This window comes from Silene latifolia, unplaced genomic scaffold (genome assembly GCF_048544455.1).
Source record: "Silene latifolia isolate original U9 population unplaced genomic scaffold, ASM4854445v1 scaffold_168, whole genome shotgun sequence".
In the NCBI taxonomy this organism is placed as follows: Eukaryota; Viridiplantae; Streptophyta; class Magnoliopsida; order Caryophyllales; family Caryophyllaceae; genus Silene; species Silene latifolia.
The window spans coordinates 438874-457385 of record NW_027413147.1 but is presented as its reverse complement, the minus strand read 5'-3'; the positions used below and the strand labels follow the sequence as shown (position 1 = coordinate 457385).

Here is an 18512-nt window from a genome sequence, read left to right as displayed (position 1 = left end):
TCAATCCCACTATACTTAATGCTCCCCCTATGGAACTTCTGCCTATTTTGAAAGAAGACATTCTTTGGGTGGATATTCCTCGTGTAATACCTAGTTAGTCATCGGGGTTCGCCCCTCTTATGTACCCCAAAAAAAATCAAATTTTATAATTATCACTAAACACTTAAACTATAATATTTTAATTAAAGTATAAATAATATAAAATTATAAACTATTAAATGTTTTATTGATATTATTATTTGAGAATGGCTTGACTCATACTATTCATACTATGTATAAACGAAACTATAAATCATTTTGATTACTTTCATAACGAAAAGAAATTGAGAGAATTTATAAATTGGAATCATTAGCATTGTGGTATAAAAAATACCTTTTTAAAAAAAAAAGGAATACATTTCAACACATTACCCAATTCACTTGGATTAATTTTAAGTTTTAATTTTTTTTCTCGAAACAGAATACAATAACGATAAAAATGAACAATCAATAAGCAAGATACCACTATTACTTTATTGTTCAATTTTACTCAATTTTCTTGAATAATTTTATTGTTCAATTTTTTTTACTTATATGAAAATATAATGACGTGAATAATGAAAAATTAATGAGATGTTAATTTAGCGTGATTAAGTAATACAAAAATAAAAAGTCTATAAATACTGCACATTCATTGCGCGGGATCTAAACTAGACACATTATTGTACTAACAAATGGTAGTTTTATGACTTGATTTAACTATAAAACAAGTTCTTAAAGTCTCCAACAAGACTTACTAAAGGTTGTTATAGATAAATAGAAACTCAAATGAAATAGCACAGAGTCTTGGTAAATAACTCATCTCAAAATTAATGTGAGATTATTAAAATCAATGCACTGATTAGGAGACTCGAAAATTTGGGAACTTAAGGGCTTGCCTGGAATCCTTGTAATATTTCCGGGGGTAAATATTCTAGTGAAATCATTACCAGGGTTTAATACAGGGGGAAAATGTATCCCAATTTTTAGGTTTGGCATATAAGTGAGATGATTACTAGAGTAATCATTCCCCAAGTTTGGTATAAGAGTAATTAAATGAAACTCTATGCAATATCTTGAATCAGAAACTAATTTTAGCAAAAGACATAATAATATAAGTTCTCAGGAAATTGTCATACGGAGAACAATGTTTTCCACCAACATTATTCAAAGCCATTAACAAGCTAAAAAAAATGTCATCATGCTTCATTCTAGGGTCGAACATTCAAATATTCATTACCTCCAACACAACTTTAATCCCTAGCCAAAATCATACCCAAGAAATCATATTTTTCATCCTCGTCCGTTAAATCTCGAAAGATAGCAACATCACCTCAGTCATCGTCATTAACAAAGTCAAAATATTATTCCTTGATATCCCGTTAACCTTCCCTAATTCTTCACGCAAGCCTGTCTTGAAATTTTTAGGACCTTCAAGCATCGCCGTTAGCTGAGCTATTTGCGAATTGCTATTTTCTAACATGGTTCCCGTAAGTTTTTTGAAACTCTTCTGCATATTTTGAATTTTTTTGTTCTTACATGCCTTCTTCTTAGTTGGTCGATTTGAAGTCTCATCTAGAGTTCTCTTACTGATTCCTGATTCTTCATTTGGCACCTCAACAACACTTTGTGTTTCAGCGTTACTTATCTCATTATTAGTCTCTTGATCAACTCTATCAATAGGCATATTGCTATTAACACCCGTCGCCCTATCTTTTGAATAAATTTCTTTCATGGCATCAAACAATGGAAACGGCTTTGGCATCCTTATGGCTCGGTAATAATAAGTCCATACAAAAAAAACCATTTGACTGCAACTGAAAGTACAATTCTTAAAAACAAACCTTGCATGAAAATGGATATAAGAGTGAAGCAATACCTTACACCATTCATCAAATAGCTTGCGATCACCCGTTACCATCTTCAAACCATCATCCCATCCAAACCCGCTCCCCTTATGCTTAATCTCCAAGAGTGCATTAAATCGTTTCTTAAGATAACCTAACCTTGAATCAATATTGGTTGCTTTGAGTCCAGCTTCAGGCATTTTGTCGAAAATTAACTTCTCTAAATGTACAAGATAACCAGATTTGAATCCACCTTCAGCTTTCCATTTACCGTCCACATGCAAAGATAGTAACAAGTTTACCAACAAGGTATCTTCTTCTAGTGTCCATCTTCTTGGACTAATTTTTTCAGTACTTGCTCCTGTTTCAGTTATTGTGCTGGTTCTACGTATATACATTTTTCAAGAGGCATTATTACAAAAATGTTAAAACAATAGAATATAGATGAACAAAAATATAAATTTGTTATTTCAATCACCAATAACGGATCATAATAATTCGAAAAGATTACAAGCTATAATAATAAGCACAAAACCATCAAGCATTATGATCAACATGCCTAAAAGGTATACGTTGTCGTCAACTATCAAACATTTCACGACCTAATTTGTCTCACCATTCCGTCCAAGATCCTGATGTATCAATAATATTGATATAGTTTTGAGAATTATCCATAAATTGTCTACCAAATTCCGTATCTAAGAGAGGTTCCATTGGATCAAAACTCATTTCTCGACGAATGAGATTATGAAGAAGAGCACACGTGCTTATTATATCAGTGTGTGTATCAGCAGAATAAAATCTATTGTTCCTAAGTATTGCCCAACGCATTTTCAATAACCCAAAACACCTCTAAAGTATATTTCTTGCCGATGAATGCTTCATATTAAAAAAAAAACTCCATATGGTTGTTTGGCTGACGACCATCTTTCCATTCATTGAAATGATATCTTTGTCCCCTATATGGAGCAAGAAAGCCTTCACCATTTGTAAACCCAGCATCGACAAGATAATAGTATCCTGCCAATATATAAATAAAGAAAAGATTTAATAAATTTGTCTATCTCATACAATTAAAAACTAAGAAAGTAAAAATAGGAAAAATCCTCACCCCGAGGAACTTTAAATGGATGTCTTCTATTAACCACATCTTGGAGAACTCTACCATCAGCGGCTGAACCTTCGTACCCCGGTACAATATAAGTAAATTGCATATCTTTGGTACAAGCGGCTAGAACATTTGTAGCTATAAATCCCTTTCTTGTACGATACTTTGGTTTTTCATGAACCGGAACTTTTAGCATGATATGAGTCTCGTCTAAGGCTCCTAAGCAATTCTATTATAAAATATTTTTTTAGTAAAGATCTATTATATCAAAATTTTCAAAACTCACATTAAACTAAATTATAGCTTAAACCATTTCCATCTCGCATCATTGCAATCCTCTTGAACAGGTTGTGGAGTGTTTATCAAATATTGATATAGATGTAAAACTGCTCTCAAAATTTGACGAAAGTTTCTACTTACAGTTTCTTTCGATCTTTTCAAGCGTCTAACAAGCATCCTTTGCTTCTGATCATGTGCTAATATATTCAAAAATATAACTACTCTCTCTTCGAGGAACATATTTTTTGACTCGTTTAAGAGACCATGTGAACGAATAAATCCACATAATACATCAAAAGTAAATTTATCCATTCTTAGTTGATCTATACAAGCAATATCAGAAGTAAGGAACCTATTCAAGTTTGCAATTCCTTGTATCAATGTTCGCTTGGCCGAGTGAACATTTTTTTTTGCGAGGTACTTTCATGTTTTCTAATATAGATATCATATAATAGCAAAAACATATGAATATCATGTCCCTCATCCTAATGTACCAAATAAGCCCAACAATAATTTTTTTCCTTTCGGGACAATAATCTACGCGTCATAACTGCATACAAGATCGAGTAAACAAACTCAACACGACATTATTGATAATTTACGCAAATCATACAAGCAAGTTGTACACATCAACTAATAATCAAGCATTATATTGGTGAACAACGAATTATACAAGAATAATGGAAACAACTTCATTAGTTCATCAGGTTACTAGAAATTAAGTGGAAAAAAGCAAAAAAAGAAAAAAAAGAAAAAAATTACACGCATCTGTGGACAGCGGGGGCCCACGGGGGCGCTTGGGAGGAAAGAGAAACAAGCGTTTGCATTTTTGTAAGGAGTCGCCACCAATTTTTATGGGAAATTGGAACCGTTCGAATACCTCGTGTCATGTCAAGACACAAAGTAGAGACAGGACACTAAGCAATCGTTACCCTTAGCATTCTATGTCTAGAATGACTCTCGTGGATGCCAATGAACACGGGTGTTCACAGATATCTGGAGTAAGGGTTGAGGGTACGTATTAGGAAGCTCTTTTGATCGAACACCTAATCCCGCCCGCCTCGATAGCGGCCTCTACTAATGATTAGGGAAGTTATTCGTACTTGATATATTGTCGATTATATGCATGCAATGCAACATCCAATAAATTGATCCTAGCATGTGAAGATTTAACAAGTCGGTTAACACGTAATTTAGCATACAATTAATGTCAAAGTAGGATTTAATGTTCAATTTCATATGAAAACATACAAATGATACAAGAAATACAATAATTATAAATTACAATAATGAAATTACAATAATTACATTGGGATAGGTGATTTATGTCGAAAATACCTTTAAAACGGATAATTTGAGAAAAGGAATAAAAGAAAGAATTAACGAACAAAACAGAAGGCGATAATACGAATAATAGTCAATTATACGTAAACTAAATAAACTAGGTCAAGCAACAACGGAGTTCAGAGACAGAATTCAACCCGATCAGCAGCAGATCAAGGTCCCTTGGAATAGGCGCAGCGATTCTTTGCGTCTGTTCTGACTCCGAATTCGGCCGTGAAGCGGAATTGCGTGTTGTTAATACTCGTCGGTAAATTTAATGATTGATTAAATTATTTACTCGGATGAAAGTGATTAACAGGTTAATTACATGTGATTAATGGGTCATAAAAGCAATAAAACATGGATGAAACGGATTAAAGATGAATTAATTACATGAACGAATGATTAATTAATGACATGAGTGAATGAAATAAACAAGACAAGATGAATTAACAACAAATTAATGACGAATATGACAATAAACAGATGAAAATTTATCAAAGGATCGAATTCCAGAAACTCAATATGAACAAATCGAATTTCTACAACCCGGATTTGAATTCAATAACGAAAACCCGCAAATATTGGTTTATAAGGGATTTAAGTCGGATTTATGACGAATTAAACATGTTAATGGTGAATAATAATATACATGTGAAATATTATACTGTTATAACGAAGAACTAACGAAAACAATCGAAAACAAATAAGAAAAGAACGAATTACAGAGGACGAAGGAAGAAGAAAGGAAGCAGGAACTGCGGCAGCCTCACGAAGAGGCGCAGCAGGAACTGCGCTCCTTTGAAGAGGCGCAGCAGTTGCTGCGTCCTTTCTCGACAGTCTGTCTTCTGGAAATCCGTAAAAAAGAGGTTTTAAACAAGGTTTTAGAAATCGGTTTTAATTGGTATTTTCGACATAAACCTTACATTAATGATACAAAAAGGTAAATAACAATAATAAAAGAGAGATTTACACCCTCAGACTTACATGTTTGACGAAACGAGATGAACTAAGTTTACGATTAGTGATGCTCGACTCGAATGTAGACGAAAGTGCCCTCGTAAGAGGAAAACGATTAGATTAATTAAGTTGATTAGTTGTGGAGTTGGTCAAATTGGTCGGTCATGCAAACGAGGCTGATACTCAGAAGGATCCGAGCTTACGTGGTCGAATGTTCAAGCACGTAGACGCCAAAAAGTAAGAACAAAGGTCTAGAATGCAAAGGGAGAAGAGAAGGGCGGACACTCGCGTGAGAAATATGAGGAACGAAGGCTCCTATTTATACTAATCACGGAATTAGGGTTTAGGAAAGGAGAGAAAGATCCGGAAATAACCGACTTAGGTTAAACGCGGAAACTTGGACAAAAAGAAAACCTTGAGGAAAAGGCGCAGCAGAGCAAATCCCCTTGAAAGAGGCGCAGCACTGCCGCGTCCTTTCTCTCGGCGGTTCCTCCTGCGCAAGAAAGCGCGTTTGACAGCCTGTCGTATTTTAGGCATAACTTTCTCTACAAGACTCGGAATAAGGTGATTTCGGTGGCGTTGGAAAGCTAAGAAAGAGATCTAGAACTTTCTGTGAAATAGGCTTGACCCAAAAAGCTCGTTATGACCTTGTAAAACGGGCCTAAAGGTCGTGTTGTCATCTTAACTAAATGAAATGCACATTTTGTAATGTAAACTTTAAGTTTAGCCTAATGAAGTGACATGAGACTCAAAATGAGATATAATCTCAACATTTTATGACATCCTAACCTTAGGTAGACAAGCACATTGCTTTGACTCGAGATTTGACGGTTTTAAGAAATGAAGACGGTTTTTTACTCGAACTCCAAATGAGCTCTAATTACTGCCAAAACGACCATATCGGCGCGTAGATGACAACTAAGAGGTAGACATTAATGTTTGAGCAATCACTTGACGATAAACTTACGAACTGTCACAAATCGTTCCGCGTACCAAACATGCGGCCCAATCATCACCGGGTGGTTTGCGAGAGGTGCAGAAATGAGGTATCTACAGCATCATCAAACAGAGGTGCAAACCAAATGCTATGAACATGACAACTACTATGATAATCATGTTCAATAGAACCATTCACCAACAAACAAACAATATTCATTCATCTAATCAAATAATTACCCACCAAACTTTGATGAATCAAATTTGATTGATGAAAAACAAAAATCCAGCAAAGATAAAGTATTTAGTCAATTATTCGACCAAAATATGTGCGAAATCATCAATTACGGAAGTGAAAACAAATGAGATGAGAAGAAACGGGAAGGAGATGGCGTCGTTGTTTCTTTTTTCTTTTTTTTACCCTAGTAATGTTTACCCCGGGGGGTGGGTGGGTAATGTATTACCCTCTCTTGAGGGAAATAATTACCCTTCCTGAATATTTACCCTATATCCAAACTTGTAAAATAAGCCCATAATTATTCCCCCCCAACTTATTCAGCCTCATTCCTGGCAATCCAGGTGGAGCCTAAGAGATTGTAAGGAGTAGAGGTAAGAAAACTCGGATAAATGTGATTGAGATTGATTTGATTTTTCTTAGTATTTATACAGATTTACTGTTTATTTTATTTTCACCTTTATTATTCTACTATTATTTTTTTATTATTATTATTAGTTTTAATATACTATCATGTTTTTCAACGCTTTTACTTAATCTCGGTATAGTCTGGATCTTATGAGACGTCTTGTGCGGTTTCAAATGATAATTCATGTTGGTCGACTTTGAATCATTTCAGGATTAAGACTCTAATGTGCGTGTGTGTGCGCGTTTCCGGTAAGTGAGATGAATAAGGATGGACATGGCTAGACATGGCAAACGAGTCAATCGGGTTGGGCCAGTTCAGGGTCTGTCATATTATCGTGTTAGTTCGGGTCGGGTCGGGTTGTTTCGCGTTTAAGATGTTTTTCGGTATGTTGGTCGGGTGATTTTCGGGTCAAGCGGGCCGGGTTAATTCGGGTACAAGTCAATTTGGGGTCAATAATTAAGAGAGAGAAAGCACATTTATTATTTCGGGTTATTTCAAGTCTTTTTTATTCAATAAGAGTTATGTTTTGTCGGGTCATTTTCGGGTCAGGTAGTTTCGGATTAGGTCATTTCTGGTCGGATCAGTTCCGAATCAACAAACCTCGGGCCATGTTCGGGTAGTGCTGGGGCAATTCGGATTTCGGGTTACATTTGGGTATTGTAGTTCAGGTTAATTTCAAGTCTCGGGTCGGCCTTTTGAATTGGGTCAATCGAATCGGGTTGGTTTTGTTAGGAAGTAGGCAGGACTGGAGGACTAGTAAGGTTGGAAAAGTTGATAAAAGGTTTGATATGCGGTCATATGCCGTATGTGGTGATTAGCCCTTTACCTTAGGCAAGGCAGGCCTTAATTAGATTGACGAAAATGAGTTTGTGTTTTGGTTTAGCGTTATTGAAACCCCGAACGAGTTTGTGTTTGCAACTTGGCAATAACCATGTCAACTTTGTCAAGGCTTCTTCTCGTTCCATTTGCTCTCTATCAGGTTTACCTTCTTTCCTTTCTTTCTTCTTCCTCCTCTATTAATTAATCTTACAAACGGGTCATTTTGGTATGAAGCAATAAGACGAGATTTTGTAATTATTTTACGCCCAAATGTAACCACTATTGAAAAACAAGTTATGTAAGCTGTAACACTGGCTGTATGGTTACATTTAACTATATAAAATTGTCACATATGTCCATCTGAAATTTCAGAGGCCGTTTGAAACAAGAATTTGCGTTAATTAATTATTCTTTTACAATGATAATAATATTCAGAATTTGTTTGTGTTACAGGGCTAGACTCCGCTATTAAAGGTTACATTTTTGGTGAAAACAAGGCAACTCAAGTTGCACATTTGTAGGTATTCTATTTTAATATGGATTTAAATTCCTGAATTCTGTCTTGAGTTTGCAAATTTGGTAACTGGTAATGGTATCCTCATAGGTTATGGAAACAGGTGGTTAAAAAAGGAGATATAGTTGTTGATGCTACTTGTGGTAATGGTTATGATACCTTAGCATTGGCTAAACTCGTCATAGATGATACCGCTCAAGGCGGCTGTGTATACGGCCTCGATCTTCAACAAGATGCTATAAACACCACGTCTCACTTGATCGAATCCTCACTTAACCCACTCCAGGTACTTCTACTATGCTTGAATTGTGGTGTGGCTTCATTTGGGACACATCACCATATTCATATATATTCTTGAATTGTCTTCTCACCAAAACCCTTTGTGCAGAGAAAGTCTGTCAAATTATTCTTAAGCTGTCACAGTAAAATGGCCCAACTGCTTCCCGAGAATACTTCTGTAAGGTACTCCCCCCCTTTTTTTCTAATGACTAGCAATTTACTTTACCCCCTATGTTATGTTATGTTATGTGGCGTTTTCTGTAAATGTGGTACTTCTAGTGAGCATACTTATTTTTTTCTTATGGAAATTAGCGAGCATAGTAGTTGACTAGTTATATACTCCCTTCATCGTGGTCATATATTTACCTTTGGTTTTGGCACAACGACCAAAGCGGGGGGAGGGGACCATTTGCGGTGGTTGTTAGTGAATGACAAGTGGACCATAATGGAGGTGTGAGCAAATTACTCATAAAAAAGCTTCCTAATATAGAAAGGTAAACAAATAAATGAGATAACCTAAAATGGAATAGGTAAACAAATGACCGGGATGGAGGGAGTAGTTCTTTGGGGAAGGGGCTATGTTAAATTGTTAACAGGCGATTAATAAATTCTTATATTACTAGAATGTACAAATATACCTTTAGTGAAACACTATGAGTTGCGTATTAAACCACAAGTGTTGGTCTCTCTTGTTCAACGAACAAACTTGGAGAGAACGGATGATTTTTGTTGATCATCTTGAACTTTTGTTATGTATTGCATGGAGATAATAAGAGGGCATATACGATATACCACATCTCTTGGAGAACCCCTTTGAATTTCTTCCAAATTTTACATGACCTGATTCTTTTGAACTCCTATCACTGAAGTTTTCTGATAGGGTAATCTTCTTTGTATTCCTGCAAGCCCGTGTTATCTTAGGGAGTTTTATCATTTTTTGGACTAAGAGTCTAAGACTCACCAACTTTTGCATCCTGTGTGTTTGTAGCATTTAAACTCACCCCTGCTCTTGTGATTGGGAATTCTTATAAGCTGGTGGGAGAATAGCTGAACTGAAACCTCTTTTCTTACCGCGTTTTCAAGGAAGATCATGTAAGGATATACAAAGTAGTTTTTAAGCATGACAGGATTCCATACTTACATCATTCTTAGAATGCTCAACTTTTTGCTCTTTTCATTCTTTTGCAACCTTTCTCTTAATACCCGATTATTTATGACAAAGGTTGGTACCTGATGATTATCCAGTAATCAATTGATATTAGTTTCTCCTCCCTCACCTAAGCTTCTTTTATAAAACTTGGCTGAAACCTTTTGTAACAGGTACTCAATTTTTTCAGGTAACTGCAATATTTCATGAGACAATAATTGAATCTCCAAAAACTTCATTAAGTATTGTAGTGCATGATGATGTGGGTATAAGGACTATGCTACTTATGGTACAATGTTGTATGCCAAGCACTTTGGGGGAACCTAGCTAGTAGCAAGGGGTATAGCACTCGCTACCCCAACTTCCAAAAAATGGTTAAGATTATCGATTTTGCTACCCAAATTTTTTTAAATATTAGACCTTAACAAAGCCATACAACAACACGAGAAAAACTCGTTACCCCAAAATTTTAGTTCTAGGTCCGCCTCATGTTAGTACGTGCTTTTGAAAATGATAGTTATCTCACTTTTTATTTAAGGCCTGTAAATACATTTTTAAATAGATCATCATTTAGTAATGCAACTTTTTGCATACTTGGGCGTATATTAGGGGGTGTTTGGTTCAACAAAGGGAAATGGATTGGAATGAGGAAAGGGATAGGAAGGGGAAGGAAAGGGATAACCGCTAATATTCCTCCCTGTTTAGTTACCCAAGGAAAGGGAATAACCAATTAGCAACCCTCACCCCCTTTCTCCCACAAGCACTAACATCCACATACGCCGCCCCTACCTGTCGTTGGCGCACCACTCTCCTCCCTCTTATGAAAGTATGAAACCCTAACACCTGCCCCTAAAATCTTTGTTCCACTAAAGTTATGAATTGTGATCATGGGTAGGAGTATTGGCAAAACAGGGAAAACCACAAAAAATAATTATTTGTTGACCAAAAACAAGGCTGTAACTATGCAACATAGAATGACAGTTTCACTATGAAACAGTGGTAGCGTATTCAAGATGGTGGTGCGCTGTCGTTTAGGGGCGGTGAGAAAGGAGTTCGGTGGGTGGGTTGTTTTGGGGGAGGGGTGGCGGTTTAGGAGGTGATGGTGGGTAGGGAAGAGTCGCCACTTCCAGTTGTGGAGTTGCCAGCAATCATGATGGTAGGAGGGCGGAGGTATTTGGCAGGAGGCGGGGGCAGCAGCGTTGGGTGGTGTGGTGACAGTAGTGGTGCCATGGTGGTGGTGGGTATGTTGGGGGTGGTTGAATGAATGAGGGTAAGGGGATGGGAGACCTTGATGGGTGATAGGAATGGGTGTAGAGGGATTAGAGGGTAAGGAAGGGTAAAGGGAATGCTTAAATTGCTCAAACAAACACTAACAAAGGGAATGAATGAAGGCTTTTCATCCCTTTCCCTTTTCTAACACCCCATACCAAATGCCCCCTTAGGGTTCTTTTCCACCCCTAGGCCCTAGCGCACGAGGTCTTTGTTACGCTCATTATTTTTTAAGGAAGTGTCTCCACATAATTTTCATCTTTCAACTGGTCGTTTTGTCGATCTATCTCCTTAGCATTTATTGTTACACTGACACACATAGTGCAACCTCTAACTCATTAAAATTTAATCTTACATTGACTTTACTTAATCATTCTCAGATATTTCTTTGTGCACATAGGCTAGTTTCTTTCAATTTGGGATACCTTCCTGGAGGTGACAAGAAGATAATCACCAAATCGGATACTACCCTGCAAGCACTCAAAGCAGCAAAAGAATTACTACTTCCAGGAGGAGTTATTAGTGTTGTTGCTTATGTTGGGCATCCTGGTGGAAGGTAACTATTCTGTCTGCATTCTAATCAAACGCCTTAGGTATTATCATCAGTACTTTATATACTGTTTACATGGGAGAGGTGGAGGGAATGGATGGTCATTTTGCTTATTTTCTGTTCAAGGTATGAAGCTATCAATATGCTTTCTGTAATTGCTTCTTTCTCCTGTGGCTTTTGTTATTCTCTTGATACTCTGGAGTATATTTTATGAGCAATTCTTCGGTAAGACCGTATTTATATACTGTTTACATGGGAGAGGTGGAGGGAATGGATGGTCATTTTGCTTATTTTCTGTTCAAGGTATGAAGCTATCAATATGCTTTCTGTAATTGCTTCTTTCTCCTGTGGCTTTTGTTATTCTCTTGATACTCTGGAGTATATTTTATGAGCAATTCTTCGGTAAGACCGTATATTTTAGTATGAGACCATTAAAAGTAACTATTTTGTACTTGAAAAGTAACTTAATCATCATAAAGTTACTTATGTTTAAGTTATTTTGGTGTCATATAGATATCTAAAGAAAACATAGGGAAAAAAGTTGCATCCCCCTGATACCAAGAGAACCGGGGAAAGTATACACACAAAATTTTGCCTCTTACCTAGACCTGTCAAACGGGTCAAACGGGCGGGTTACGGGTTCGGTCGTTTCGGGTTCGGGTAAAATACGGGTCGGGTCTATTTCGGGTTTGAAAAATACGGGTTTATACGGGTCGGGTTTATACGGGTTTCGGGTCGAGTTTAGGGTTAGAACGGGTCAGATTAACGCCTTTTTAAAAAAATTCATTTTCTTTAATTCTACTTATAAACGCATAATTATTCTTAAATTTTTATTATTATCTAGTTTAATATATGATATTAGTAAGATTAAACATTTTTTGCTTAATATTTTCAATATCACACCGTTACGAAGAAAAAACGGGTCGATCAACATCTTTTTTGTTATTTTTAAAACTTCTTTTATATCGTAATTCCTACCATTTATTCCTGCTCGTCTTAATCAACTTAATTGTCACCATTCTCGCCATCACCGCCTCATCATCATCATCATTGCCCTAACTAACTCGCTAAAATACCTGAGACACATATAGGTTAATAATGATGACGTGGCACGTGATCAAAGGTGATGATGTGGCCGTGCTGATGTGGAATGCGGTTCCACATAATACGATGAAAGTGACGGTGTGCCACACACTTCGAAGTGATGACGTGGCATGTGATCGAGGTGATGACGTGGCAAAGGTTTAATGGAATGCGGTTCGGTGTAACACGGTGAAAGTAATAGCGTGGCATACACTTTAAGGTGATGACGTGGCATATCGCCCGAAATGATGACATGGCAAAGGTCTTGAAATATGGTGAAAGTGACGGTGTGGCACACACTTTGTTGTGATGACGTGGCATATGGTTCAAGGTGATGACGCGGCATTCCGTATATATACATATATTTCCTTAGAATTTTATAAGTCAATACCTATTTGACATTTTCAATATTAAGGAAGATATATTGCCTTGATCAACGGTCAACCCGTTAAACCCGCTATTTACGGTCAAAACGGGTTCGGGTATTTTTCGGGTTCGGGTTGAAAACACCGGGTTATTTGCGGGTTATTTACGGGTCGGGTTACGGTCGGTTTTCGGGTCGGGTCAGCTTTTGACAGGTCTACTCTTACCCAATAAAGACCTAAAATTCTTAAGCCAAATCCCCTACATGAGTGGTTGCGAACCAAATTCCTTTAATAGGATGGGGGGTGTAAAATTGTTTTCGAGAAATTGAAAGGGCGGCAAAGGATTATGAAAAGACGGTCTTACCATCGAATGTGTGTATTTTAATTTATCCTCAAACTTTTATATGTAAGACTAATTTATCCCTAGTATGAAGTCATAGCCCACGTTTACGCCGCAATGAACAAGATTAGGAAACGACGATCAGTTACACAATCAGAAGTATAAATGATAATCCCTCCGATTCATAGATACCTTTCCTTTTTCCATATTGGATTGATTTTTTTATTTCATCCGTTTCATTTGTAGGTTCATTTGCAATTAGACACTTAGACCATATGTACTTATTACTTAATGAGTACATCCGACTCCCCTAACCCCGCAATTTGCGGGAGCCATAGGCACTGGGGTAATGTTATTGTTGTTGCTGTATTTCTTACTTTATGAGTTCTCCTCATTGATCTTACCTATTCCCTGCAAGTGGATCACTTGTACTAGTATTTCTGTTTTTCGTTGGTACTACGTAATTATTGTGTTGCTCTGAAAATTAAATGTATTTCTGCAAAAAGGAGTATTTTATGGTGGTCTTAAGTAAACAGAATAACAGATGGACAGAACTACACCTCCATATACTTATCCGCTTCTCCATCTCATAAAAGTTTCTCATCACTTATGCAGACGTTTCTCAGAGTTGACAATGTAGATACTTGCAGATATTCATTATTTTTCAGCTTAGTTTTTAGTCTCTTTATAATGGAATATACCTTTACATTTAATAATGTTCATTATTTCTGATTCTTATATATTCAGGGAAGAATATGAAATTGTTCAAGGTTTTGCTTCAGGGTTACCACCAGAAACGTGGTCGTGCAGCCAAATTCAGATGTTGAATAAATCATCGGCACCAATTCTTGTATTTTTGTTCAAACGATGAAAATTCATGTAATAATATTACAAGATACTTTTGGTCTTTGTAGGTCATGAGATGCAAATGCTCGAAACTTTTTACCTTTTTCAATGTATTGACCGTGATAGCCATGATCTGATCTGTCACAGCTAGAGCTAAGTAGGGTGAATTTTGAGCATAAATTATCTGACAGACGGCTTTTCCGTAGCCTAAGATGGTTAAGGTTAGTTCATGAATGGTGGGATCAATGAAGTTGAATGCGAGGCATTGAAGGATGAATATTGCGTTTCTACATGTGAGTCTCTCTCTCCAGAGCAGTAAAATGGTTCTTGAGAATGCTTGAAATTCAAAAGATGGAAGGGAATTTTCATATTCAAAATTTGGTGATGTAGTCAGACTAGAAAACTTGTTTGCTCATTTATCAATCAGTCCAAGAAAAGTAAACTTTCCGACGATATCGCCTACACTAATTGAGTGAGAATGGTGGGAAAATATGCCTGCGTAATGTGGGAGGAAGAATATGCTAAAGGGAGTTAAGCTAGGGAGGCAACTCTCTCGTCTTGTTTGTTTTCTGCTTCTGGATGTTTGATTGCTGATGGTTGGTTATCCCTCTTTCCTGGTCGGGAGGGAAGGCAATTGTCCGATGATCATGGTTAAAGTGGATACGGCGCGGTCAAAAGATTGTGGGGGTAACGATTGGTGGGTTTCTTATTCGATCTCCTAACAACTTGAGTGGTTCGGCTCGGGAAAGAAAAAATATTTTAGTGTGAGCATTGAGGAGACGTTTTAATACGTGTTTAAAGGGTCAGGTTAGAGGAGATAATGATGTCAACAGCAAATCATATACGGAGTATCTAATTTATCAAATGTCATTTTGAGACCAAAAAAAAAAAAAAATTAAATGTGTTCGCTTTTTGGTTATCCTACGAAGTTTATGACCGGAGTTTAAGTAAATCCTAAGCATAAAAGATTAAGAAGATTAAGAGTTGAAGGATAAATACAGGTTGATAAATATAATCCAAGATTATTCTACCCTAATTATCAAGTATTATTTTAATTTCCTTGCATTTACTCTATTAATTGATTTACTTCTTAGACTAAATTTGAAATTGATGATTTGAGTTTATTATTTTAATTTTGTTCTAATTAATGCATTAGATTGTCTGGTTTCTAGAATTAAAGTAGCTTTTGTTTTAATTCTATATGTTAAATCATACTTTATTCGTTTCACATTTACCTTTCAAAATATGTAAATTGTACAATTTAAAAAGTATTTATACAAGTAATAAGGACCACATATAACGACGCAGGTGAGACAAGTGGGGGGAATTGTGTTGATGAGATGAAAGCAGGAAATGCAAGTGGGTTTGGAAGGGTATTTGTGAAACAACCAAATAGTGAAAAGTGGAAGGGTATTTGTGAAACAACCAAATAGTGAAAAGTGGAAGGGTATTTGTGAAACAACCAAATAGTGAAAAGTGGAAGGGTATTTGTGAAACAACCAAATAGTGAAAAGTGGAAGGTGTTTGTGAAACGGAGGAATTATTAATTAGAGCATCCACATTAAAGAGGATGTACCATCCTCTTAGGACTCTCTCTCATCTAAGAGGATGTCCCTTCTTCATGGGCCAATGTTAATGTCCCTCTTAGAAGGAGGAAGAAAAACACTTCCTCTATTTTTAGAGATATCTGCAACATCGGCCACTTCTCAAGACACTACTCATCCATCATCTACCATGTGGCATATAATATATTTATTTTTTATTTTTTGGTAACAAAACACATGAGAGAGGATGATAAAAGTATCCTCTTTGATGTGCAATTTTTTTAAGAAGAGAAAAAATGAGAGGATGAAGATAGTGGAATATGGGTAAAAGTGAGGTGTCCAAATTAGAAAAGAAAAGAGAACAAATAAGAGGAGAAAATCATCCTCTTGGATGTGGATGCTCTTAGGCTTAGAAGAGACTAAATATATAATTGGACTGTTAACTTTTGTTTAGTTAACAATTATTATCTTTATTGATTCCTTGTTTAGTATTGTTGTTGTTAGATTGAATCTTACATGTTTTTGTTTGATTATCTAATAGTTCAATAGGGGCTTATAATATACAGTATGTGATTGATTAACCTGTTAATTTATAGAAGGAATTAGAAATTGAGTCATGTTTAATACTATTTCACAACAGTGTGCTTGATATTCTAATCGGAATCCGAAAATTGAATAATCGATGATCAACTTAATTACTTGGTAGTGGATATTTGTTGGTCCAAGATCTCTCACATATCTGATTTCATCCTTACATTTACTTGTCCTTCTCAAGTAATGGATACAATTGGTAAGGTGGCCTACAAACTCAGTCTCCCTGCAACATCTACAACTCATGATGTGTTACATGTTTTCCAACTGAAAGAATTTAGATGAATCGCCAAAATGCCGCCGCAGTTGTACATTTTTTTGGGTGCATATCGGTGTGTCATCATCAATCATCACAAGGCTATTTAGTATGGGTCTCTGTTGGGGTAGGGAGTGGGGACTCTTATTTTTCCTAGAATGAAATGTCAATCATGTTGGAGGACTATCATTTCACTATAAGCATGCTATTAAACTTACGAGTTAAAATAAAATAAAGAGAATTATTGATGACCGCTTTTTAAAAACTACTTTTTGAAAATTACAGTCTTATATAATTTTTTTTGTAAAATACATCCAGAATATCACTTCTGATGAGAAATTACAGCCAAAACATTTACTCCGGTGGAAAATTGATGCAAATTTGAATTTTTGTCACTTAAATTCATCTTTTTTGATGAAAATGCCCTTACCTTTATCTTTTACAATTGGTCTCCCTTGTGACGGGTTACCATTTGTGGCGGATATTTTGTGAGTTAAAATGGTAACAAAATGGGTTAGTGGAGAAAAGGGACCACATGAATAGTGTTGCAGAGAGAGAAAAAGTGGGTACTTTGTGAGGTAAAATGGTATCCGTCACTCAAGAGTGACGGATATGTGCCGTCACAAACAAGAATTTGTGTATCTTTTATACCCTTATGTTCATCATATTTCACAACTTCATCAACTTTCCTAATTCTCCATTTTTCAACATTCTCACCTAATCCAATTCTCCCCTTTTCTTCAAATTCTACCCTAATCAATTTAATTGAATTCTATTATTTCTATTTTCTCTTAAAAATAGTTAGTGTTTTTCATTCTCTCTCTTTTATACTTTGTTAATAAATTTTCCCCAAATTGAAAATAACGTAATTTATTTTCGCAGTATGATTTTTACTCATTTCAGTACTTTTTGCGCACTACTTTCCATTTGCCTACTCTTACTAAAAAAAACAAACCAAATTCTCTCAGTTAAAAACAATGAGTCTCAAATTAATCAAATACTCCATCTCACATCAATCAAATTTCTTCAATTGTGAATGAATTTATCATTAATTACAAATTATTGAACAATGTAATGTTTTATTAGGATTTTTTACGTTATTAATTAATTAGGGTTTATGGTTAATTGATAGTTGGTACGGGAGGCAGGCGGTTCTTGGAGAGGCATAGGCGCCGACAAGATGGTAAGGAGTTGTCGCCGGAACGCCTGTGAGGGCGAGTAGGTGGACGGCGGATAGGCGGCAGCAGTGGTAAAAAAGGCTGGTAGTGTGGTGGTTATTGCACCTGTTTTGCATTTTCTTTTTCTTTTTTCCATCTTGCGTAATATCGTAGTACAATGTGGGCGACAATATCTGGCCGGCTGTGGTGGCGTCAGCAACTAGCAGTAGTTGTCGGCAATGGAGTTCGGTGCGTGCAGTTATGGGAGATGGAGAATGAATGGAAAACGTACTAGGGGTAAAAAACATACCACCAAAATAATCATTCATATAAAAAAACGAAGCAGTACTACGATTAATTTTCATATATTACGAACATTGTGTAAATTTTACGATACGATCTATAAAATCTACCATATGTATATACAGTACGTTAGGAGAATAGGGGGAAAAGATGTGAGAGAATGAGAAGATTTGATGGGATGGAAATGAGAGGGGTATTTTTGTCAAAAGTGTACTGCGATGAGTAAAATGTGCACTGCGAAAATCAGGACCCGAAAATAATTAGGGTTCTTTAATTTTCGGCTTCTTGATGATGCAACAACTGCTGATTTGTTGTAGTTGTCGTTGTTGTAGTA

General features: G+C 36.2%; 2 protein-coding genes across 3 annotated transcripts; one reads left to right on the top strand and one right to left on the bottom strand.

The window, feature by feature from the left end:
- Positions 1 to 2372: 2372 nt before the first annotated feature.
- Positions 2373 to 3564, bottom strand: LOC141638062 (uncharacterized). Its single transcript, XM_074447509.1, has 5 exons — positions 3394 to 3564; positions 2977 to 3202; positions 2765 to 2885; positions 2482 to 2676; positions 2373 to 2379 (listed from the first exon to the last, which is right to left on the bottom strand). Exons 1-5 carry the CDS (start codon positions 3562 to 3564, stop codon positions 2373 to 2375), a joined length of 720 nt encoding a protein of 239 aa, XP_074303610.1.
- A 4332-nt stretch (positions 3565 to 7896) lies between these two features.
- LOC141638067 (tRNA (mnm(5)s(2)U34)-methyltransferase, chloroplastic) lies at positions 7897 to 14456 on the top strand. 2 transcript variants are annotated; one of them, XM_074447515.1, is made up of 6 exons: positions 7897 to 8094; positions 8388 to 8451; positions 8539 to 8734; positions 8837 to 8905; positions 11524 to 11699; positions 14229 to 14456. In XM_074447515.1, exons 1-6 carry the CDS (start codon positions 7977 to 7979, stop codon positions 14350 to 14352), a joined length of 747 nt encoding a protein of 248 aa, XP_074303616.1. In that variant the 5' UTR covers positions 7897 to 7976; the 3' UTR covers positions 14353 to 14456. The 2 variants fall into 2 exon arrangements, with proteins under 2 accessions (XP_074303616.1, XP_074303617.1); XM_074447516.1 differs by having other exon boundaries at positions 8837 to 8910; positions 11544 to 11699.
- The last annotated feature ends 4056 nt before the right edge of the window (positions 14457 to 18512 follow it).

Coding starts and splice junctions, on each gene's coding strand:
- LOC141638062 (XM_074447509.1), bottom strand. CDS start 3,564: ATGGATAAATTTACTTTTGATGTATTATGTGGATTTATTCGTTCACAT. Junction 2,886..2,976: donor TCCATTTAAAGTTCCTCGGG/GTGAGGATTTTT, acceptor ATATATTGGCAG/GATACTATTATCTTGTCGAT. Junction 2,677..2,764: donor CAGCCAAACAACCATATGGA/GTTTTTTTTTTA, acceptor GGCAATACTTAG/GAACAATAGATTTTATTCTG.
- LOC141638067 (XM_074447515.1), top strand. CDS start 7,977: ATGAGTTTGTGTTTTGGTTTAGCGTTATTGAAACCCCGAACGAGTTTG. Junction 8,452..8,538: donor GCAACTCAAGTTGCACATTT/GTAGGTATTCTA, acceptor GTATCCTCATAG/GTTATGGAAACAGGTGGTTA. Junction 8,735..8,836: donor CCTCACTTAACCCACTCCAG/GTACTTCTACTA, acceptor CCCTTTGTGCAG/AGAAAGTCTGTCAAATTATT.